General features: G+C 44.4%; 1 protein-coding gene across 6 annotated transcripts in view; it reads right to left on the bottom strand.

Moving 5' to 3' along the window:
- Positions 1–3530: 3530 nt before the first annotated feature.
- RABGEF1 (RAB guanine nucleotide exchange factor 1) overlaps positions 3531–24718 on the bottom strand; it is a 69620-nt gene continuing 48432 nt past the window's right edge. For all 6 annotated transcript variants that reach the window (XM_002722278.6, XM_008249650.5, XM_070064755.2 and 3 more), the window contains 5 exons: positions 15145–15226; positions 14130–14262; positions 12857–12948; positions 7562–7818; positions 3531–5988 (listed from right to left, as the gene is read on the bottom strand). In XM_002722278.6, coding sequence (XP_002722324.1) covers positions 5590–5988; positions 7562–7818; positions 12857–12948; positions 14130–14262; positions 15145–15226 — 963 coding nt within the window. In that variant the 3' untranslated portion in view covers positions 3531–5589. The remainder of the gene's footprint in view (positions 5989–7561; positions 7819–12856; positions 12949–14129; positions 14263–15144; positions 15227–24718) is intronic.

Raw genomic sequence — 24718 nt, 5'->3', positions numbered from 1 at the left:
AACAGCTCAGTAGTATGAAGGCCATCCATCACCACATCCATGACCAAGACTCTTTTTTTAATCTTCCCACACTGAGACTCTGTACCCATGGGGCCGGTGCTGTGGCATAGTGGGTAAAGCCACCATCTGCAGTGTCGGCATCCCATATGGGTGCCAGTTCGAGTCCTGGCTGCTCCACTTCCCATCCAGCTCCCTGCTAATGTGCCTGGGAAAGCAGTAGAAGATGGCCCAAGCAGTTGGGTTCCTGTACCCACATGGGAGACCCAGAAGCAGCTCCTGCTCCTGGCTTTGGATCAGCCCAGCTCCGGCTGTCGTGGCCATTTGGGGAGTGAACCAGCAGATGGAAGACTTTTCTCTCTCTGTGCCTTTCTGTAACTGCCTTTCAGATAAATCAATCTTAAAACAAACAGAAACCTCTGTACTCAATGAGAACAAACTGTCCCCTAAAAATTCCCCTATTCATGAATACAGAAACATCTACCGAGACCTGAGGAGCGCCACTGGATGGAGCTATGACTGTCCACCGGGTCCATCTGACTTGGGCAAGGTGCACACAGGGTCTGGCCACCTGGAGGAAACTTGTTCAACCCCTTGTTCTTTATCTACACATTCTTTGTCTATTCCTTCCTAAAATTATCCAGTGGTCTTCTTTTCAGCACAAGCTGTCTCTGAAGATGTTTGTAACTGTTTGGTCAGAGGGTAGACACTAGCCTGTGTGTGTTCCAGAAGGACCAAAGTGAGGGGGAAAACAGGAAGTTCTCATGGTTACATTTGAGCTCATTAGGGGAGGAACATAGAAACCCTTAGAAGCAGGCCTGGAAAGCAGCCCAGCATCTACACATCAAAGCCTTGCCCATGTCATGTGGTGAGGGTCCCAGTCCTGGGGACTTCCCAGGGAAGTCTTCCCAGCCACCAAGGGGGCTCTTCCACCTGTTAACACTGCTGCCAAGGCTCTGGAAAGCTCTGTGCCCAGAGCTATCCCAGAAGAGGGAGCAGAAGCAGCAGCAGGAAAATGTGCACCCGATACCTGAATCCAGATCGGGCCTCTTGGTTCTTTGCTGAGCTGCCCACCTGGCTTGGTCAGGGGTGTTTTTACACTTGCTCACTGTCCATCTGTGTCTCATGTCTGAAATTTCTTTCTTATGGGAAGACAGGAACCTCTGAGCTTTCGGTAACATCGTTTCGGTTACATCGTGTTCTAAAAATAGTAATCTTGCAGGGCAAGATTGTGGTACAGTGGTTTAAGCTGCTGCCTGCAATGCCGGCATCACATAGGAGTGCCAGTTTGAGTCCCTGCTGCTCCGCTTCCAATCCAGCTCAGCTAATGGCCTGGGAAAGCCGCGTAAGATGACCCAAGTACTTGGGCCCCCGCCACACACATGGGAGCTCCAGATGGAATTCAAGGCTGCTGACTTTGGCCTTGTCCACTCCAGGCTGTTGCAGCCATTTAAGGAGTAAACCAGTGGATGGAAGATTTCTGCCCCTCCCTCTCTCTTAACTCTTTCAAATAGATATGTACGTCTTGAAAAATAAAATGTGGCAATCTCCAACCTGTGAGAAATTCACCTCCACCTTACCTAAAACCCAGGCCAAGCCAAAATATGTTCACTATGTAATGATGTACAAAAACGTACACACTGACTCAACTTGACCACTTTGGAACACTTCCCAAGCCCCAGTCATTAAACACCATTAGGCTGTGTCTCCCAGGCCCTGAATAAACTTTATATTAACTCTTTACAGAGCTCTTTTATGCTGGTCCACAATACCAAACAGTAACTCTTTGTTCTCCACTTCCTCATGCCCCAGCACCCATCATTCTACTTTAAGGCTCTGTAGATTTCACTATTCTAGGTACCTCTCGAGGGAAACCAGCCAGTGTTTGTCTTCTTGTGACTGGTTTACTCATGTCGCATAACGTTCTCCTCATGCTTGGTTCTTCCACACTGTAGTATGTGCCAGGAGCCCCTTCATCTTAAGACTATTCTGTTGTATAAATGTACCATATCTTGCTTATGCGTTAGTCCACTGATAGGCATTGGGGTTGTTGCTACCTCTTGGCTAATGTGAACAGTGCTACTAGGAACATGGGTATGCGAAGCCCAAGACCTTGCTTTTAGTTCTGTCTAGTACACCCACAAGTGGAACTGCTGCACCAAATGCTAATCATATTTGTTTGAGGAACAGCCATACTGTTTTCCCTAGTGACTAGTTTCACACTCCCAACACTGCACAAGACATGGGTAACTCTCTAGTTTTTGCGTGCGGCCCTAGTTAGCCTCAGGATGGGGCTGGTCATGAAAAAGAAACAGTGATTAGAGGGTTGGAACTTTCAGGACTAATCCGGACCCACTGGACAGGTGGCTCCCAGCCAGCTGTGTCATGGGGCTGTCTGCCAAGAGCAGGGCTGGTCAGCATCTTGCCCTGCACCAAGACACCACAGGCACTGTCCCATCAGATAAAAATGCTAAGATGGCAATTATGGAGTATTAAAATTTCAAATACAGGGGCCAGCGCTGTGGCATAGCAGGTAAAGCTGCCGCCTACAGTGCCAGCATCCCTTATGGGTGCCGGTTCGAGTCCTGGCTGCTCCATTTCTGATCCAGGTCCCTGCTATGGCCTGGGAAAGCAGAAGATGGCCCACGTCTTTGGGCCCCTGCACCCGCGTGGGAGACCCAGAAGAAGCTCCTGGCTCCTGGCTTTGGATCAGCACAGCTCCAGCCGTTGCAGCCAATCGGGGAGTGAACCAGCAGATGGAAAACCTCTTTCTCTGCCTCTCCTCTCTCTGTGTAACTCTTTCAAATAAATAATAAATCTTTTTTAAAAAGTTCCAAATATAGGGAACTTCAATTCTGCATTTTTTTCATGTAGATCCCAAAAGCTCTTTTTCTAGGTGATATTTGTTCCTGTTGTGAATATATTTCTTCCCTACTATGTTTGCTACCTGGTTAATAACAAGATACAAGAAAGTTATTTTTTATGGCTATGTTAGCATTTCCTATCACGATTTTTGTGAAATCTAACAGTCTCAGTATCAATTCTCCTGGATTTCCTACATAGACAAACCACCTATAAATAATGGCTACCCCTTGTTCTAAGTCATTTAATTCTGACCACCGCTAGAATCAGGGACAATTTTTATCCCCACTTCACAGCTGAATTTCACACAAGATTTGTCCAAGGATCAAGAGCTAAAAAAGAAGCAGGCTTAAAATTTAAAACCAACCCTAAACCTTTTATGTCCACAGCTCATGTCCTTACCCCAGGCTGCAATATCTCTACCTTGATCAGTTCAACTCCCTTCTCTCTGCCTTTGCCGAAAGACAGAACCTTGGGCAGAGCTTCCAGAACACATTAACTGTGGCAATAACGATATCCCTGTCTTGTTCTTAATTTTAACTGGAAAACGTTTCTAATTTTTTACCTCAAAGTATGTCAATGCTGGTTTCAGCTGAAAAAGGAAACCTCAGCAGTATGAAAATGTTCTTGATAATATATAGTCTCCTGATAAACAGCCAAAAACCAATCTGTTTGGAAGAGGAATGGATCATTAAACTTTATTGGTAGGGGCATCTGTTGCAAAGGTTTATTCCAATCACATTTGCAGTACATAAAATATCACACTTTCTTGTTGAGAAAAACTCTGACCATTGTATTGATGCCGACTTAAGAGAAATATAAGCCTCTACATAAGGCAAGTAAGAGTCTGAAACGTAGGAATTCAACCAATAGGAGATACCTACAAAAAAATCAATTCAACAAACTATTTTTAAAGATACACAAGAAACCCAAAGAAGTCAGCCTTTGTGGAAAGCTGATATGCATATTTTATTTAATAGACATAATGTGCAACTGAAAAAACTGTGTATTTCCAGGGGGAATTAAGACAATGTATACCTGGGATTAGCACCTAGAAAGTACATAGGAAAAGAAAAAAGGGGGAGGGGAGAGAGGGAAAGCTTTCTACTGAAATCCTTTGGGCCCGGCCTACTCTGGCATCTGTGGGAACTCATGACCTTCCACGTGAACTTGGTGACCAGCTGACAATCGTGCTTAATGATACAAGTGTCAAGCTTGGAAATTTAAATAAAGAGTTCTGTTCCAAAATTGCTACACTGACCTGTGGTGCACTGAGGAAGACACTGGGAAAACAAGGGGACTTCTCTCAGCTGCTTATGTGATGTGCCACTGTTCAAGGGTGGTGTCTTGGGGAATCACAACTTCAGCAGGACGCTGATCACCGACTGGAAGCAGCAGTATCAAGGGTCTGTCTGGGTCAGGAAAGGGTCCACTCAGATTTGAAAAGGTTCCGGACTTCAGGTAGCTACGGAGCCTCACTGAATGGGACACCAGTTAACATTACAGTGTGCACTGAACACGCGTTGTTCTTTGGTTACATCGTATGAACCACCAGGAGGATAATTCCCTAGTGACCAAAGAGACCAGTGGTTCTTCACTGGGGGTGATTCTGCCTCCTGGAAACATCTGGCAATGTCTGGAGACAGCATTTTACAGCTATGGGGGTGCTACCAGGATAGCACAATGCACAGGGCAGCCCCCCACCCAACAAAACATTCTCGGGCCACAGACAGCAACAGTTCTGAGGTTGAAAACCCCCAGAGGCTGCTATGTCACATGTCTGAGTGGGCTACAAATTCAGAGGTACACGTGGAGGCCACCAGGCATCCCTGTACCACACAGCAGAGGGATTCCCCAGCAGCACTCACCATCGAAGGCCCATTCACTCTCCTGCCTTCCATCCCAGACCGAGAGTCTGCTCCTTTATATAAAAAAATTCCAAAAAATCTGCTGAATGAGCGTGAGGGGAAAGCACAGTTCAAAGGCCTCAATCGATTATGCTGAACAGCAACATTATACGACCTACAAATTGTTGTGAGCCATAATGATGTCATAATCTCTGTCTACACAGGACTCCATAGTTAGGGCTCACACTGCTGAAGATGGAGTCCCAATTTAAGGGGAGGGCATCTAAACACTTTCAGGGTTATTTTAGTGGGGCAAACCAAATACAGGTAAACATTCAACAGACTTCATTTTAAACTCCAAAAATCAACATAGGAAATGCCATGCACAGCAGACACCATTCTTTTTTTACATATTTACAATTTTACATATTTACTTATCAATATATTTTCTATCTTTACAATTATAAAATTATTTCAAACTGTGAAACAGTGGTAACACTGAATTCCCTTACATACATTTTGTATGTAGCATTCATATTTTTTTTTAATCCTTTAAAAGGCAATTATTTACCCAAAACCAAACCACAGTAAATGCCACAGAGGAAGCACATAGGAAAATCAGGTAGGAGAAAAGATTTAGACCAAATTTTCATACAAGTCTTAAATGAACCTATTTCAGTAACTCAAATAAATAGTATTTTATTATTTACTAAGCTTTCCTTGCCAGGAAAAATAAAAAGAAAACAATCTCCACAAACTGTACCTTTAAAAATGCCCTGGCATTTATAAGCAATTAAGTTATATCCTAGATCCCAATCGGTGGACTGCAGTAAGGGCTACCTACAATTTAGGCTGAAATAAATACTATCCATGTGCATTTCTGTCATCCTGCATACACTTGAGGTTGCAACGGTGGAGGAAGTTTATCATTTTCGACATTTTCAGAGTCAATAGCTGCTAATGGTGGATTTGGGGGCTTAATTTCAAGTGGATACTTCTCAACAATGTCTTGAACCTCTTTTGCAATTCCATCCGTCCAATCTATTAGGTCTTTTTCAAGTTTCTTGGCTTCATTCATGATCCTTTCCTGTCGTTCATTCAACTGAGACAGGAGATCCAGGTTCTTGTACATCTGTTTAACACCTAAGCAAGCGTCAGGAGACCAAGTCTCAGATTCTTGCTTCCTTGGAGAAGTCTGGCCAGACATGTAACGATCAAAATCCTCCTGACTTAAATTCAAAGACTGGGCATCTAACTTCTCAATGAAAGCCACAGCACAGCACTATAAAAAAGAAGAGAATGGTACAGTTATATTAGGAAGGCCACAAATCTTCAAATAGATTTTAAAGTTCTTTTTTATTATGGAGAATTTAGACCAGAAGTAGAAGTCTGACAAAACAGACTACTGAATCTCCATGTACTTCAGCTTCAAAAGTCCCCAAGTCATAGGCAATTATTTCTTTTACAATTCCAGGAGCTCCTGGGCCAAGAGTCTAGGGCAGTCTCTTCACATGCATTGCAAAGCCATTCACTTCAGAGGTCTTGCCCATCCCAGGACCCCCACCCACAGCTCAGGCAGCCAGAGGGAGCAGGTCTGCAAGGTACTGGGGTGGTACACAGACCTCTGGTCCTCAAAATGACATTTTGTTATTGTTGTTTACAGAGAGAAGGAGAGACAGAGAGATCTTCTATCTGCTGGTTCATTCCCCAAATGGCTGCAAAGGTCAGGGTGTGTCAGGCTGGAGCCAGGAGCTTCATCTGGGTCTCCTACATGGGTGCAGGGGCCAAGTCCTTGGGCCATCTTCCAAGGCTTTTCCCAGGCCATTAGCAGGTGGCTGGATGGGAAGTAGAGCAGCTGTGACCCGAACTGGTCCCATATGGGATGCTAGCATCACAGGCGGTAGCTTAACCCACTACACCACAACACCAGCCCCTCAAAATGCTATCTTATCAAATAGTTACAAGAAAAGCTTTAAAATCAGATAACCTGGGGTTGACATTGTGGCATGGTGGGTTAAGCCACAGCTTGCAATGCCAGCATCAAGTCCCAGCTGCTCCACTTCCAATCCAGCTCCCCGCTAATGCATCTGGGAAGGCAGCAGAAGACAGCCCAAGTGCTTGGGTCCCTGCCACTACACACAGGAGATTCAGATTGAGCTCCTGACCCTGGCCTGGCCCAGCCCTGGCTGCTGCAGCCACCTTTTTTGCAATTTACCAGAAATGCTTCTTATGTGTGCTGGTCTCCTTCCCCACTTCTTGCTTCCTATAACTCCCAGCACAAAAAGCCCAGCACATATGTGCCCTAATGCTCAAATTCATAACTTCACAGTACATCTGGTTTAAAGCAAACAAGCCGAAGTGTAGCAGTCAGAAAAAGCAAGTATTGGCCATATTACCTTGAATATATTCAATTAAACAGTAGTTGGCTAGAAGAGATTACCACTAATGAAAAAATAGTGGAGAATATTGTGCACCTTCTGAACTTTCTTAATATCTCAGTTTCAAGAAGCAACTTGCAGAAATCAAATAGAAAACAACTTGTAATTCTTTTCAAGATGAACCAAAGTCCAAGAACTGACTCATTTTTGGTTGAAGCAGTCAAGTGAACACCTTACACCCAGGGTGCTGGGGAGTGATGCCCAACTCCAGGAGCCACACAAACGCAGGTCAGGTCCCAGGAGCCAGAGCCCCTGCACGGCCTACACACACGTGCTCTGGGACAAGGCTGGTGCCCTCAGCCATACCAGCTGCTCACGTAGGCATTAACCTGTACTTGGCCTGTAACTGGCCCATCACGGCCCTACACAAACACTTCCCTGGTTCTCCTGCAGAACACCAAGGACTCTAGCTCTTACCAGATTGGTGAAATAGTAGCCGTCCTCTCCCGTCATCAGTCGGCTTGGGTTACAGAAGCGGGTGATATACTGGATGTTGGACTGAAGGCGTGGTGGGTTGCCCTTCAGAACAATGTAGATGAGTGTGGGCAAGAAGTCATCAGCTGACGCAGGCTCATTCTTGGTGATCTTGATAGCATTGAAGATGTGCTTGCTGCACCTGGTGATACAAGCCAACTTGTCCCGGGGCACACGCTTTGAATCCATTTCAATGATATCTGTAAGGGAGGAAAGACAGTGCTTCCTATGAGGAAATAATCACATGAAACTAACAGGAGGCCGGCGCCGCGGCTCACTAGGCTAATCCTCCACCTAGCGGCGCCGGCACACCGGGTTCTAGTCCCGGTCGGGGCGCCGGATTCTGTCCCGGTTGCCCCTCTTCCAGGCCAGCCCTCTGCTGTGGCCAGGGAGTGCAGTGGAGGATGGCCCAGGTGCTTGGGCCCTGCACCCCATGGGAGACCAGGAAAAGCACCTGGCTCCTGGCTCCTGCCATCGGATCAGCACGGTGCGCCGGCTGCAGCGCGCTGGCCGCGGCGGCCATTGGAGGGTGAACCAACGGCAAAGGAAGACCTTTCTCTCTCTCTCTCTCATTGTCCACTCTGCCTGTCAAAAAAAATAAAAAATAAAAAAAAAAAAGAAACTAACAGGAGGATCGTTTTATCTGTTAGGTTTTACAGGGAACATCACTAACCCCTTCCCAGCAGTTAACCTTGTGTGTGAAAAACCCAGACTCCTAAAACAGTGAATCCAAGCTCATACTCATAGGACACACAACCATAAGCTGGGCACTGGTCAGTATGCTCTGTAAGCCTATGTTTTGTTTCGTCTTTTAAAGGTTTTATTTATTTATTTGAAAGGCAGAGTTAGAGACAGAGGCAGAGGCAGGCAGGGAAAAAGGTCTTCCATCTCTGGTTCACTTCCCAGATGGCTGCAACATCCAGAGGTGTGCCGATCTGAAGCCAGGAGCCAGGAGCTTCTTCTGGGTCTGCCACGCGAGTGCAGGGGTCCAAGCACTTGAGCCATCTTGTACTGCTTTCCCAGGTAGTAGCCAGGTAGTAGAGAGTTGGATCGAAGTGGAGCAGCTGGGACTTGAACCTGCACCCATGTGGGATGCTGGCACTGCAGGCAGTGGTTCTACCCGCTACACCACAGAGCCGGCCCAGTCTATTTTTTTTTTTTAAATCCTCAGATTATGTAATGGATATTACCACTGCTTACTTTACAGATGATGGAATTGAGGTTCAGAGAGGTTAACTGGATTGCCCAAGACCAGACAGATCGCAAGTAACAGAGTAGGATGTTAGAACTAAGTCTCTTTCTCTCTCTTTCGTTTGTTTGAAAGGCAGAGCCAAAGAAAGAGAGGGAGAACACAGGGAGGGATCTTTCATCTACTAGTTTACATGTCATATACCTGTAACAGCCAGGTCTGGGCCAGGTGGAAGCCAGGAGCCATGAACTCTACCTGGGTCTCCCACATGAGTGGCAGGGATGCAAGCATGTGAGTCATCTTCTGCTGCTCCCCAGGAGTGTTAAGGGGAAGCTGGATCAGAAGCTTGGAGTTGCCAAAACTTGAGCCAGCACTCTGATATGGGACGCTGGTGTCTCAAGCAGTGGCTTAACCCATTGTGCCAAAATGCCAGCACCCTAAAACCAAGTATTTCTGACCCTAAAATCCATGCTTCTAATCACAATGGGAAACTGCCTCGGAGCCCCACACAGAAGCAAGAACCCTTTTAAAAAGAGGAATCCTTATTGCTTCTGTTTTGCTAATACAGGGGTGGGGAACCATTTTTCTGCCAAGGGCCATTTGAATATTTATAACATCTCTTGTGAGCCATACAAAATCATCAACTTAAAAATCAGCCTGCTATAGATGTCTTGAATTTTGAGTCCTGCCTTGCAGTTGCTTTGGCAGGGCCAGATGCCGAATGATTTCAAGGGCCTTATATGGCGTGTGGCCTGGACATTCCCCAATCATGCTCTAACACATTTTGAAACCCGCTTTAGAGAATCTCACTTTGCACACAACTTTTTAGAAATGTGGCTACTACACAAACCATCTTTGTATCTGACATCACAATATATCCCCAAATCCAACATATTATGTCTAAAGTGGCTAACCCTCATGGCATGTTAATCCCTACCAGCTACAGACATCTACAGAACTAGGACACCTGGCACCTTTTGGCTAGAACGTGATAAAGCCGGGCTGTACACTTACTTCATCTCAAAATAACGTTTTGAGAAAAATTATTTCTCTGCCTTTGACTACCACCAAGTCCAAGTATTGTAGGATCTTCTATGTGCAAAGACTAGGAGAGCGTAAAGAACAGTGAAGTACAAACAGCACAAGAGGAGGTGACGTGCCTCAGAACATACACAGCTGCTTGCCTCGTGGGGTAGCAGTGAACCAAGTAGCTGAGGCAGCTTCATGTAATGGTAAATCCTTGCTACTGGCAGGAAGAAAGTGTCAGACGCAGCCCAGATGGTTCCACCAGCGGTGAAAGCATGTGTGTGGGGCAATGCAGCCTATTTAATTATTCTGCATTCATTCTCTCACTGACAAGTCTGTTGTGCAGATTATACAACTTCTGCTTGTTGTCCTGTGTGGCTCCTTTCATCTGTTGACTCTGGGTTACAACTATTATCGCTCACCCTATTTAATTTTCTACTTACACAGAACTTGCTTCAGCAATTTCATGACTAGCACTGCCCTAAGGTCTAAACAAGAAGATATGGGAGGGAAAAAAAACAAAAAGACAGGAAACTCACTGCTAGTTATTTGTTCTTTGAATAATGATTTCCCTCTCGAATTTGCTTGGTATTTACTTTTCAGAGTCTTCAGATAACTCTGCAGGACTTCTGCCCAAGGCCAAGCCAGGGCTGAGTGTGTGAAGATCCAGATTCTAGGCTTATCTTAAATGGAGTTTTGAAAGCAAAATAGGCTATTCCCAGTTCAGGGTTTCTCAACATCGACAATACTGACAACTGGGCTGGATAAAGCTTTGTGGTGGGGCCAGAACTATGGTGTAGCAGGTTCAGCCACCGCCTGCAGCACTAGTGTTTCATATGGGCACTGGTCCAAGTCTCTGCATTCTCCACTTCTGATCCAGCTCCCTGCTAATGTGCTTAAGAAAGCAGCAGAAGATGGTTCAAGTGCATGGTCACCTGTACCCACATGGGAGACCTAGAAGCTCCTGGCTCTTGGCTTCATTCTGGCCCAGCTCCAGCTATTGCAGCCATTTGGGAGTGAACCAACAGATGAAAGATCTCTCTCTTTCTGTAACTCTTTCAAATAAAATAAATAAACCTTAAAAAAAAAAAAAAAGCTATGTTGGACATGCTGAATTCCAGTGGCACCCCAATAAGTCTAACATTCAAGCGTGTCCAAATGATCTTCTCTGGTGTTCTAGAGGTTCCATTCCTCCTCCAGTGGGAATTGGCTCCTTCAGGCTTGGATTCCACTCTGCAAATACTATACATCATGTGCATTAATCCCTACGGCCATCTCCTCTAGCACAGTGTCAGTCTGAATGGCTCAAAACCTTTCATCATTGTAGGCTTCCCACAATGGAAGTGATAATTTTTTTTTTTTTTTTGACAGGTGGAGTGGACAGTGAGAAAGAGAGACAGAGAGAAAGGTCTTCCTTTTGCCGTTGGTTCACCCTCCAATGGCCGCCGCGGCTGGCGCGCTGCACCACCGTACCGCGCTGACCCAATGGCAGGAGCCAGGTACTTATCTTGGTCTCCCATGGGGTGCAGGGCCCAAGTACTTGGGCCATCTTCTACTACCTTCTGAGGCCATAACAGAGAGCTGGATCAAAAGTGGAGCAGCCGGGTGGCTCCCATATGGGATGCCAGCACTACAGGAGGTGGCTTTTACCCACTATACGACAGCACCAGCCCCCAGAGACATTATTTTAATATGGGACTCTAGAGGCAGAAGCTGTGGTGTAGTGGGTTAAGCCACTGATTTTTTTTTTTTTATTTGACCAAGTTAGACAGAGAGAGAGAGAGAGAGAGAAAGAGAAAGGTCTTCCTTCCATTGGTTCACCCCCAAAATGGCCGCTATGGCCAGAGCTATGCCGACCCGAAGTCAGGAGCCAGGTGCTTCTCCTGGTCTCCCATGCGGGTGCAGGAGCCCAAGCACTTGGGCCATCCTCCACTGCCCTCCCTGGCCACAGTAGAGAGCTGGACTGGAAGAGGAGCAATCGGGTTAGAACCCGGTGTCCATATGGGATGCCGGCGCCACAGGCGGAGGATTAACCAAGTGAGCCACCGCGCAGGCCCCTAAGCCACTGCTTGAGACACTGGCATTCCATATAGAGTCCCACCTCTGCTTCTGATATAACTTCCTTTTAATTTGTACCCTGTGAGGCAGCAGATAATGGCTCAAGTGCTTGGGTCCCTGCCACTCATGTGGGAGACACAAACAGAGTTGTGAGCTCCTGGTTTTGGCTTGGCCTAACCCTGGCTGCTGAGGGCATTTGGTGAGTGAACCAGTGGATCAAAGATCTTTCTTTCTCTCTCAAATAAATAAATATTAAAAAAAAAAAGCTACTCTGTTCTGGGATTGCCTTGTTCACTAGTTCTCGTGTTCTTTTTTTTTTTTAAAAAAGTATTTATTTGAAAGTTACAGAGAGAAAAGGGGGTGGCAAAGAGAGAGAAGCAGAAAGGGAGAGAGAGACAGATTGATTGGTCTCCCCAAACAGCTACAACAACCAGGGTTGGGCCAGGCAGAAGCTGGGAGCCAGGAGCTTCCTCCAGGTCTCCCACATGGGTGCAGGGGCCCAAACATTTGGGCCATCTTCCATTGCTATCCCAGGCACATTAGCAGGGAGCTGGATCAGAATTGGAGCAGTAAGGACTCAAAGCAGCGCCCATTTGGGATGCTGGCGTGGCAGGCAGCAGCTTAACCTGCTATGCCACAACAGCAGCCCCACAAATTCTCTTGTTCTATCCACAATCGTTTTGAACATATAAATGCAACAGATTCTTAGAAAATTTACTCTAGCTGTATCTGACAATAATTTAGTTCGAAGTCTAAGGAATGAAAGCTTGATCACTGAAGAGGAGAGAGAAAAGGAGTTTCTGCTGTTGTGATGAATTAAATCCTTAAAACTAACTTCTTACAAGTCATTTTTGACATTCACACATATGTCTGGCAGCCTGCATTATGGAAATATTTTACTGAAAAAAGTATGGACTAACATGGGGCATAAACACAGAAATAGAAAAGTTCTCAGTTTTACTGACCTGTAATTGCTTTCACCACCATATCAGACACTTCTGGAATTTCTTCATTAACAGGAACACAAAGCATCTGAGGTGTAACCCAGTGCAGGGCTCTACAGAGAGAGAGAGATGACTGGTAAAGAGGAGTTCCAAAAACAGACTCTAGTCACTCATCCTGTCATTTCCTGCAGTTAAGGGAAAATCATTAAGCGCCACTGACTAATCAGGGAATCCCAGGCACAAGAACATCAGCCCTGCCCATATCAGAAGCTCAACTGACGGGACCAAGTCACTAGTGTGTGTCCTAAAATGAGGTTTCTCTTCCGTACTTCTCACAGGAAGAATAGAAGACAAGTTCACTAGCTGAAAGGAGAATGCACTGCACAGACTGAACAGCATCTAATACAAGAACAAAGATTTGAGAAAAATCTGTTGCTTACCATCCTCACTGTCCACCCTCATTAATGTCTCTTCACACCCTGCCTTCAACATCTGAAGCAAACTGGAGCCCATGGAAGAAGTCAACAAGCATGTGTCCCACCAGCCTGAATCATCATGTGATTCCTGGTCACACCCTAACTTCACTCCAGAGACTGCTCCTGACATCACCAGGTTGTGTAGTTAATGCTCTCGCCTTGTCCCTCAGGCTAGTGCCATCTGGCTGCTGGTGTTGGGCTCTCTTCCACCTAGCCAGTAACAACTCCTCACTTCTGGTGTGAAACTCCCAAGTACAGATCTATCGCTCACCAGCTCCTTGCCTGGGAATGGATTTGTGCATCCTAGGCCCCTCTCCTCTAGAAACAACCTCAGCATGCTCAGCCTTGGACCTGCCTTCATACTTGGGTGGCCTACACTTAAGTGTCCCCACTACTAGTTCCAGAAGACTGGGTGCTCTGGGAAGTGTTATGAAGCAGTGCTAGTGAGAGAAATGAGCTAAGGAATGGCTGACTAATGTCAGGGATACTTTGGTGTGGATACTCACAGCTTCCTACCTGACAAGATAGTATAACCAAACAAGAAAAGTCTTCTCGTGTCTTGGTAATTTTTGGGATTTCAAACAATCTAAAACACCAAACATGGTTCTTTTCTAGAGCAGTCTCGAGTCAGATGGCTAAGCAAGATCAGCCCATTCTTGTTCTTTCTGATAACACAGAAAGCTTAGATGGCAAGAATGGCAGGTGCTTAAGCTATTATTTATTTTCTCTAAAGGTTTGAAATTTAATCACTTTATTTTCACACAATGCAGTCTTCCATTACAGGTAGTAAATTTAAACAATGGAAAACAAACAGTTACCGGATCCTCTTTTGAATAGTGAGGTCTTTCTTCTCATCATCAGTAGTTTCTGGACAGAACACATATTTATAGAGACGAGTCATGATATACTTTTCAATCTGGTCCATTATCTTCTCAACTCTCTCAGGGGGCACTAAAACACCAAGATAGGTATAAAAACTCAGGGGAAGGATGGCCATTTTCAGTTAACACTATGTTTTCAAAGTACTTTCTACAAAGCAAGAAAAACTGATTTACTAGAAATACACTAAACATACCTAAAAACAAAAATATAAGATGCCACATTTAAAAAGACTTCTTTAAAAATTATCCCAACTTTTGGGACTGCCTTTCCAGAATCCACACTCCTAACTTAAGCTGTGTGGGGCGCCCCCAACTGGTATAAGCCCTGCACATGGAAAACTCTGCCAGGGGTCACTCTGTGGCCACAGAGGAAAGCACTTGAAATTACCAAGAGTGATGAATGCTAGCGAGACTTACCCTTTTATTTTTCCAAGGTTTACCATTAAGACCAGAGAACTCTGTGAGGTATACATCTGGGACAGATTTCTCAGATAAGTGTCTTAAAGTCCAGTATCAATGGAGGGCAAATTCCAGAGGAATCTCTAAAACTCTAAATCATTGATTCTCCTTTTTTTTCTCCCCACCCAAACTCCCTTGAGGAAAACATCATAATAAATAATGCGTCACCTAGACAGCAATTCTAAAATGTTGGATTCACTTAGAAAAGATTCTCAAAAGGCTTCAATCCACTCCACCTTTACCCCAGTGGAGTCCTAAAACAGTACTCGAAAAATTATCCCACTGTTCTGCTTATCTCAGAATACACATGGCAGCACTCAAAGGCACTGCTAAGTATACTGACCAGGTATCAGAAAGTCATGGGAACAGTTTGCAGGAGGGAGCAAGCAAACCAACCAGGCCCTCAGAGAAGTGGAAAACTGCTAAGACACTAGGTGGCCGGGCTACGTGCAATTCCCAGCATTCTCTCACTGGCTGGCTGACAAAGCATTACCTTTTCCACGCGTCTGCATTCTCTCAGCCACATTCTGGTAAAAATCCTGAGTACACTCTGACTGTTCCTCAATGCTTAAATCCTGAAATAAAGGTACAAAGAAGCTACGTAAGAGCTGAAGAAAGTTCATGACTACAGCTTTAAATTTTAAAGTTTCCAAAACCCAATTCTTGTACTAGTGCTAATCCTAAGAGTTACAAATTACAAATTACATTAAATCTACAGGGAAGAAAGACCTATCCACTAATATGTTTTCAAAACTTTTTGATTAACATGCCATACTTGTACAACACTCTTTATTCAGCACAGTGCAATATTTCAACACAACCCCAAAGCACCAGTGGATCCCATCAGGCAAGGAACATTCCCGCCACATCACCCTTCCTCCATGTTTGGAGCTTGCCAGCAACGTCTCCTGTTTTTTATACAGTTCTTTTTTTTAGTCATCTGTCCAGTATTGTTTATAACATATCATGGCGTTTTCATTCTTTTCACTGTAGATATCTTACATGGCTATAATGCTTGTTTGTGGTAACTTATATTTTATGTGTATTTACAGTCACCTTATTTGTTAATTTTTTTTTAATATTCTGCTAGGTTAACCAACTTATCTAACGACCTTCCACTGCTATGCATCTGAGCTGCCTCCCTTTTTTCACTATTATGTATTGCACTTACAAATAATTTTGTAACGACTATTTTCTTTTGGGTTTTTTATTTCTGTGATATATTTCCAAAAGTGGCAATAACAGCTTAATAAGTATGAACAACTTTACAGCCCTGAGTATCTATTGCTACAGTCAATCCTCAGGAACTCCAGTGTATGCTGTCATTAGCCATGTATGCATCCTTTTACTCCATGGCCTCTAAACACTGGACTTTATAACTTTTATTTACTAACTGTATAGGTATAATGTAAGCACTCCACATATTTTCCCCAAAGAATGTTTAAAGTCCATACAAAAGATAATATAAGTCAGCAAAATAAACTAGAAAACAAAAACAATAACAAATAAAAAGAAGGGAAGGCATTTGGCAGAGCATTAAGCGCCACTTGGGATGCTTGCATCCTGTACTGAGTGCCTAATTGGAGTCCTGGTAACTTTTACTTCTGATCCAGCTTCCTGATAATGTGCATCCTGGGAGGCAGCAGATGATGGCTCAAGTACCTAGATTCTTGCCACACACTTAGGGTATCGGGAAGGAATTCCAGGCTCCTGGCTTCAGCCGATCCAGCTCTGGCTGTTTTAGACATTTTGGGAGTGAATCAGCAGATAGAAGATCTCTCTCTGTATCTCTTTGCTTTTCAAATAAAGTAAAAACAAATAAATAAAAATGAAAAAGAAAAGAAAAAGTAAAACAGGGGCAGGTGTTTGGTCTTGCAGCTCAGGTGCTGTTTGGAATGCCTGCATCCCATATCAGAGTGCCTGTGTTTGAGTGACAAGCTCAGATCCACTCCAGATTCCAGCTTCCTGCTAATGTGTAACATGGGAGACAGCAGGTGATGCTCAAGTACCTGGGTCCTTGCCACCCATGTGGGAAACCTGAATTGAGTTCCTGGCTCCTGGATTCAGCTTGGCCTAGCCCCAGCTCTTGCAGGAATTTGGGGATCGTACCAGCGAACAGGATTTTCTGCCTCTATACTTCTCACATAGAGATGTAAATATTTAAAAAGAAAAACAAAACACAGAAAAAAAATGTAGAGCCAGGAATGACGAAATAAAAATGTATTCTTGAAGATGTGGTAAGTCAAGAGTTAGTCCATGGGGCTGGCGCTGTGGTGTAGCGAGTAAAGCTGCCACCTATAGTGCCAGCACCCCATATGGGCACCTGTTCATGTCCTGGCTACTCCACTTATGATCAAGCTCTCTGCTATGGCCTGGGAAAGCAGTAGAAGATGGCTCAAGTCTTTGGGCCCCTGCACCCGCATGGAAGACCTGGAGGAAGCTCCTGGTCCCTGGCTTTAGATTGACACAGCTCCGGCCATTGTGGCCAACTTGGGAGTGAACCAGCAGATGGAAGACTGCTCTCTCTCTCTCTCTCTGCCTCTCCTTCTCTGTGTAACTCTTTCAAGTAAATAAAATAAATCTTTTTTTTTTAAAAGAGTCTATAAGTTGTCATCTAACTAATCTTTCTAGTAACTGTCAGTAGGATGCAAATAGTTACATAATTCAGTGTTCAGAGGATAAAAGTAAATGAATATTTCAGGTGAAAATCTGATACCACAGCAAAAATTTTCTCCGAGGGGTTCTCATAAAAATGTTGCTACAGAGGGGCATGCCCAAGACCGAAGACAAATTCGACAGCTGTTTCTCACAGCCTTCATCTACACAGGCCAGTGATCTCACACACCAAGGGCTGACTGTCAGCCGGCTGATGTGCTGGCTTAATTCTGGAAAGATGGTAGAGTACTCAGCGGCAGGACAGTCACTCAGCCATGCCTATCTCCCTGTATGATGTCTTCCCCATCAATTCAGTTACTCTCTCAACCTTTGATTTTTCTCACTTTTTATTCCTCTCTAACCCTGCAACAACTATCAGGAAAGTCCCCATAGAATATCCCTGGAGGCTCAGTTCCCATCTTACACCCTCTGGGAAGTCAAAATAACCAAGCACTTACAGTACTGTGATCGCCTTAACAGCTCACCCTTACTCCTGTCTCAGTTACTGTTTTAGCCATCCCTCAGTAACTGCAGGACCCCCAACACTGCCCCACCATGGATTCCAAAGGCACAGATGTTCAAGTCCCTCACATGAAATGTATTTGCATGTGACCAATGCAGATCCTTCCACAAACTCTAAATCATCTACAGGTTACTTCTAATATGAATGTTATTTAAGTAGTATAACCATATTTTTTAAAAATAAAAAGGAAAAAAGTTTGTACACGGTCAATACAATTGCAATCCCCCTCCCTTCAAATATTTTCAATTTGTGATTGGTTGAATTCAAGAATGTGGCATTCATGGATGTAGAGGGCTGACGCTGTGCCATCTGGAATTAAAAATGACCTCTAATCTAAAAAACTTACATCCCTCCCACCCTTAGTAAATCTTCCATATTTCAAAAACCTAAACTCTTACAATGTGTCACTGTTGCCTTCCACTTAAGTTTTTTCTTTGCACAGATCTTTTTAAAAGTTAATACCATTAATATTTCAATTTTAGGTTCTTTCATCACTTGAATACACTGACCTACTTCTAAATTTTTCATGTTGAGCCCTTTAAATTGGCTGGAATGTTGGGTGAACAGTAAGAAATGCAACACTATGATAGTGTGCACACAAGCTTATCTCTCTTTTTCAGCAGCCATTAGGACAGAGCAACCCTGGATCCTCTCGTTTACCCAGTTATCACATAATTTGTCTCTAAGAAATTGAATTTATTTGGGGATATCTATTTCACATTCTACATTTTATTTTTCCCAAAGTCTCATCTAGTTGTGATGATTTTCATTTTAGAATATATCTTGAAGTCTGCTGTACTTATAAGTCTCCACAAATTCTTGTTTCTACCTCCTCACACGAAAATTATATATTTGCTTCCATGTTTTTCCTGAAACAATGTACATTATAATTTAAATTATTTTAAGTGTTTGTGCTAACCTGAAAAGTATTTATCTTTTTATGTTTTTTAGCTAGATCTAAGGTATAATCCTGTCTTTCAATCTTTGAATGAACTTCAAATTTTCTATATCAGATTAAATCCTTAACATATAATGTACTTTATATACTTTCAAATTCTATTTGAAAAAAAAAAAATATGTTAGAGGCTGGTGCTGTGGCCTAGTGGGTAAAGAACAGCCTACAGTGCCAGCATCTCATATGGGTACCAGTCAAGTTTCAGCTGCTGTACCACTGATCCGGCTTCCTGTCAATGCTTCTGAGAAAGCAGCAGAAAATGGTTGCACCCACGTAGGAGACCTGGAAGAAGCTCCGGGCTCCTTTTTTTGGAGTGGCCCAGCTCCAGTCGTTGGGGCCGCTTGGGGAGTGAACCAGTGAATGGAAGAGTCCTGTCTATCCCTATGCCTCTGTAATGTTGCCTCTCAAATGAATAAACAAACAAATTGTTAAATAATAAAAAAAGTGTTAGCCATCTATTTTAAATCATTTTGTAGGTCTCCTCAAATCCTTTCAATAAGCAGAATGGATTAAATTAAATAGAAAAATTATTGAATTTATGAAATTTCACTATTAAATCTGCAAGTATAATTTCATTTTTAATGAGGGACTTAAACACTTTTTAGAGAGTGCATGAGAACTTTTTTAAAAATAGATTTATTATTTATTTGAAAGGCAGAGTTGCAAAGAGAGACAGAGGGATCTTCTATCAGCTGGTTCACTCCCCAAATGGCTGTGGTGGACAGCGCTGTGCCAGTCAAAAGCCAGGCGATTCTTCCAGGTCTCCCTTGTGGGTGCAGGGGCCCAAGTACTTGGCCCGTCCCTTGCTGCTTTCCCAAGCACATTAGCAGGGAGTTGGATCAGAAGTAGAATGGCAGAGACTTGAACCAGTGCCCATATGGGATGCCAGCACTGCAAGTATTGGCTTAACCCAGTGGTTAAGTCCAAAATGCTGGGACTTAACATTTTTTTTTTTTTTTTGACAGGCAGAGTGGACAGTGAGAGAGAGAGACAGAGAGAAAGGTCTTCCTTTTGCCGTTGGTTCACCCTCCAATGGCCGCCGCGGCCGGCGCGCTGCGGCCGGCGCACCGCGCTGATACTATAATTTGTTATTCTTTTAGTTTATGTACTCTCTACCAAAGACTATTCATTTAATCTAACTAGGTAGTTTACACATGGTTACCTTTCATTAGCACCAAATTTTTAAAAAAGATTTATTTATTTGAAAGACAGAGTTACAGAGACTGAGGCAGAGAGAGATCATCCATTCACTTGTCCACTCCCCAGACGGCTGTGACGGCCAGAGCTGAGCCAATCTGAAGCTAGGAGCCAGGAGCTTCTTCCAGGTCTTCTACATGGGTGCAGGGGCCCAAGGACTTGGGTCATCTTCTACTGCTTTCCTAGGCCATAGCAGAGAGCTGGATCCGAAGTGGAGCAGCTGGATCTCGAACCGGCACCCATATGGGATGCTGGCACTGCAGGTGGTGACTTTACCTGCTACACCACAGCACTGGACCCCATTTGCACCAAATTTTAACACTCAGTTTAAACTATATCCATTCTTAGGACCACTAGTACTCACTTCTAATTAGAAACACAGCGACCACCTCTCAAACCCTTGAGTGGCCTGTTTTGGTGGTTACAATGACTGCATCACCCCTTCCCTCAACTCTACACAATAACCGCAATATTAGGTTACTGGTTTGGAGAATTCCTTTTTTGTTTCTATCGCAGTTTACACTCCTGTAGTGTTTATTTTATAATGTGAAATAGCTCCCCTATCATGCTGCCCTCTTGTTTTAAATTCTGATAGGATTCACCACTATGTTAAAGATCTATTTATTGTCTATTCCTGCCACTGAAATGTTAGCTCCAAGAAGCAATGATTCACAACCATATCCTCATGCCTGTAACACCCAGGCATACAGTTCGTGTTCAATCTAGTTGAATGGAAGAAGGAATAAATGAAGTTACTCATTAATACTGTTCCCTTTGCAATATCATGAACATGTCAGGAGACAATTTTCCACAAAGCTTTATACATCTTGTGAGTAGAGGCAATGATTGCTTTTGTTTTGCTTTATCTTTTCAAAGACACCTGTATAGCAATTGCTATGGAAGAATAGTGCCTCTCTAAGAAAAAAGGGAAGACTGTTTACTGTGTAGTATGTTTCCTTCAGGGGCAAAGGTCAGACTGACTCACTGCCCACTAAAAAAGATTCAGGACCCCTAAGTTTAGTGTTCCTCTCCTCTAATAAAATTTACTGCATGCATTTCCCTGATCTTGTTTTGCCTTAAAGGAATTAATACTTGGGAAATTAGTACAAATGTTGACACTTTGGCTACTGCTATTGCTGTAATAAATCTGCATTTGTCCATGACCCAAGAGCCTCATGTCTTCTGCCAGTATCTATGAAATCATGGCAGGCTAACTTGCTAGCTTGCAAGTAAGAAAAATTTCAACTCTTCACAAAGGAAGGAAGTGATAACAGGTTTGTGTCAGCTAGTTGTGTTGGCTATATAAATTCTAAAAGGTTTTTCATAGTTTTCCAAGAAAGAAAGCTCTATGCTTTTCCTCAAGTACTCTCAAACCATTGTCTGGGATCATCTTTTCCATGTCTGAGCAAAGCACAGCCTTTTTATTATTTTCTTCCTAAAACTTTTTCTTTCTATTTTAAAACATTGACAAATAGATGTCTTCCTTTGAATATTAAAACTGATGGTTGAGGGCCAGTGCTATGGCGTGGGGGATAAAGCTGCCGCCTGCAGTGCCAGCATTCCATATGGGTACCGATTCAAGTCCTGGCTGCTCCACTTCCAATCCAACTCTCTGCTATGGCCTGGGAAACCAGTAGAAGATGGCCCAAGTCCTTGGGCCCCTACACCCGTGTGGGAGACTTGCAAGAAGCTCTTGGATCCTGGCTTTGGATTAGTGCAGCTTGAGCTGTTGTGGCCAACTGGGGAGTGAACCAGCAGATGGAAGACCTCTCTCTGCCTCTTCTCCTCCTCCTGTGTAACTCTGACTTTCAAATAAATAAATACATAAATCTTTAAAAAAATAAACCAAATTGACGACTTAAGCTGTTTAGCAAGTTATTTTCCACCTCCAGTTTCGAAAAACATTGATGATTTCCTTAAATATGATTTGTGTGTATTTTATCTGGAATATTCTTCATTGAAATTTGGATTTCCATGATACATTTACCAGGCTCATTTAGTTTCTTTTGGTTAGCTACTTAATCTATTTGGGTTTTAGCTTTGGTGTCCAAATCTTTTGTATTGCTAATTTCTGCTGCTTTTGCTAATTTTTAAAGGAAGGTAACCCATTAGGGCTTTATTCCTCTTAAAATTTAAAAGCTAAACATTAAGTAGACCATGCATGTTCACATACTTTAATAAGTCCAGAGAATGTAACTTGACACCATTAAAAAAGTGGTGAGGCCGGCGCTGCGGCTCACTAGGCTAATCCTCCGCCTTGCAGCACCGGCACACCGGGTTCTAGTCCCGGTCGGGGCGCCAGATTCTGTCCCGGTTGCCCCTTTTCCAGGCCAGCTCTCTGCTGTGGCCAGGGAGTGCAGTGGAGGATGGCCCAAGTGCTTGGGCCCTGCACCCCATGGGAGACCAGGATAAGTACCTGGCTCCTGCCTTCGGATCAGCACGGTGTGGCGGCCACAGCGCGCCGGCCACTGGAGGGTGAACCAAAGGCAAAAGGAAGACCTTTCTCTCTGTCTCTCTCTCTCTCTCTCTCACTGTCCACTCTGCCTGTCAAAAAAGTGCTGAATATAAATTTAAACATTTATATACTTAGTTGAATAAAAGAAGGTGACAATTTTTTTTTTTTTTTTGATAGGCAGAGTGGACAGTGAGAGAGAGAGACAGAAAGAAAGGTCTTCCTTTACTGTTGGTTCACCCCACAATGGCCGCTGTGGCCAGCACGTTCAGCTGGCACACCGCACTGATCCGCAGCCAGGAGCCAGGAGCTTCTCCTGGTCTCCCATGCAGGTGCAGGGCCCAAGCACTTGGGCCATCCTCCACTGCACTCCTAGGCCACAGCAGAGAGCTGGCCTGGAAGAGGGGCAACTGGGACAGACTCCGGCACCCCAGCCGGGACTAGAACCTGGTGTGCTAGCGCCGCAGGCGGAGGATTAGCCTAGTGAGCCGCGGCGCCAGCCGACAGTCATTCATTTTGCCAAATTCAATTACCGGCATAGTTGGTGAGAACTGGTAAGTTATATATGTTCATTTCATATCTCCAGGGAAATGCCAGATAATGATCACTTTTAGCAGCCTGATAGTGACTAATTATAAATGAACCCACAGACATTCTTCATCTAGGCCACAGATTTTTTTTCACCAAGATAAATGTCTTTCCTTTGCTGAATGAAACTTGTAGCAGGCCAAGTATTCTAGTAACTTCCAATGAGGTACAATGAGTTGCACAGCATACAGGTATTCAAACAGTAAAAATTCCCTATGACATTTCATTCATTTAAAATACTCTGATGTCACTCATGGGAGTCTGAGCAGATACAGCATCATTCCTGATACTATTAGAGGTCCCCTACCTATATGGAACTATTAAACATGTGGTACTAAAACTCAGTGACCCAGGCCGGCGCCGCGGCTCACTAGGCTAATCCTCCGCCTAGCGGCGCCGGCACACCGGGTTCTAGTCCCGGTCGGGGCGCCGGATTCTGTCCCGGTTGCCCCTCTTCCAGGCCAGCCCTCTGCTGTGGCCAGGGAGTGCAGTGGAGGATGGCCCAGGTGCTTGGGCCCTGCACGCCATGGGAGACCAGGAAAAGCACCTGGCTCCTGGCTCCTGCCATCGGATCAGCGCGGTGCGCCGGCTGCAGCGCGCCGGCCGCGGCGGCCATTGGAGGGTGAACCAATGGCAAAGGAAGACCTTTCTCTCTGTCTCTCTCTCTCACTGTCCACTCTGCCTGTCAAAAAAAAAAAAAAAACTCAGTGACCCAAATAAGAGTTCATTAATGCAATTGTGCAACCAGCTTAAGATTTAGTCACTGATTACTTAAGCTTCCCAACAAAGTTTGGGGAAAGGTCAAATTACTCACAGATGAAAAAAGATGAACCAGACTTTCATAAGTTACAATAAGTGATTAAAAAAAATTCTGTACAAGGCAGCTGAGCTTCCTTTCCCAGTCCCTCCAACACACACACTATGGCAGGTCTCAGGGGCACCCACATAGCTTGCACCCCATTTTGTTAACTGGAACCACTGTGACTGGCTCCTTCCCTCCAAGCAACATGCTCCTAAATGCTCAAGTTGGCACTGACAGGGTTCAGCTAGAGCCAGTTGTGCTTCAGTCTGGATGGTACTTATCATGAGAGCCTCATCGAGGTTCTTCAGGAAGAGGGTATTGAGTAATTTCTTCTTTTAAAATGCAATGTATTGAGGCTTCTGCTGTAGTGCGGCAGGTTAAGCTGCCTCCAGTGACGCCAGCATCCCAGATGGATGCCAGTTTGAGTATGGGCTGCTCCACTTCTGATCCATTTTCCTGCAAATGGCCTGGGAAAGCAGCAGAACACAATCCAAGTGATTGGGCCCCTGCACCCATATAGTAGACCCAGATGAATCTCCTACCTGCTAGCTTCACCTGGCCCATTGCTGGCTATTGCAGCCATCTGGGAAATGAAGCAGCAGATGAAGATCTCTCTTTCTCTGTTTCTCCCTCCCTCTCTGTGACTCTCCCTTTCAAATAAATAAATGTTTCTTAAAACAAAAAATGCACTGCCTTCTCCCAAATGCCTGCAACCTCAAACAAGTCCTTGTAGAAGCCCTGGATGCCATATAAATTTGTCTCTCCACCAAGTTTTGGTCCACTGACGCAAACTCTCAGTCCCTGTCAAAGCTTGCATGTGTATTTCCATAGTCTCTTTTACCTGCTCTTCTAACCTGTCACACACTGAGCTACCGTGGCTGCCCATCAATGTCTG

This window comes from Oryctolagus cuniculus, chromosome 19 (assembly GCF_051225735.1).
Source record: "Oryctolagus cuniculus isolate XC-2025 breed Fujian yellow rabbit chromosome 19, ASM5122573v1, whole genome shotgun sequence".
Taxonomy (NCBI): Eukaryota; Metazoa; Chordata; class Mammalia; order Lagomorpha; family Leporidae; genus Oryctolagus; species Oryctolagus cuniculus.
This window is presented reverse-complemented; position numbering and strand designations above follow the sequence as displayed.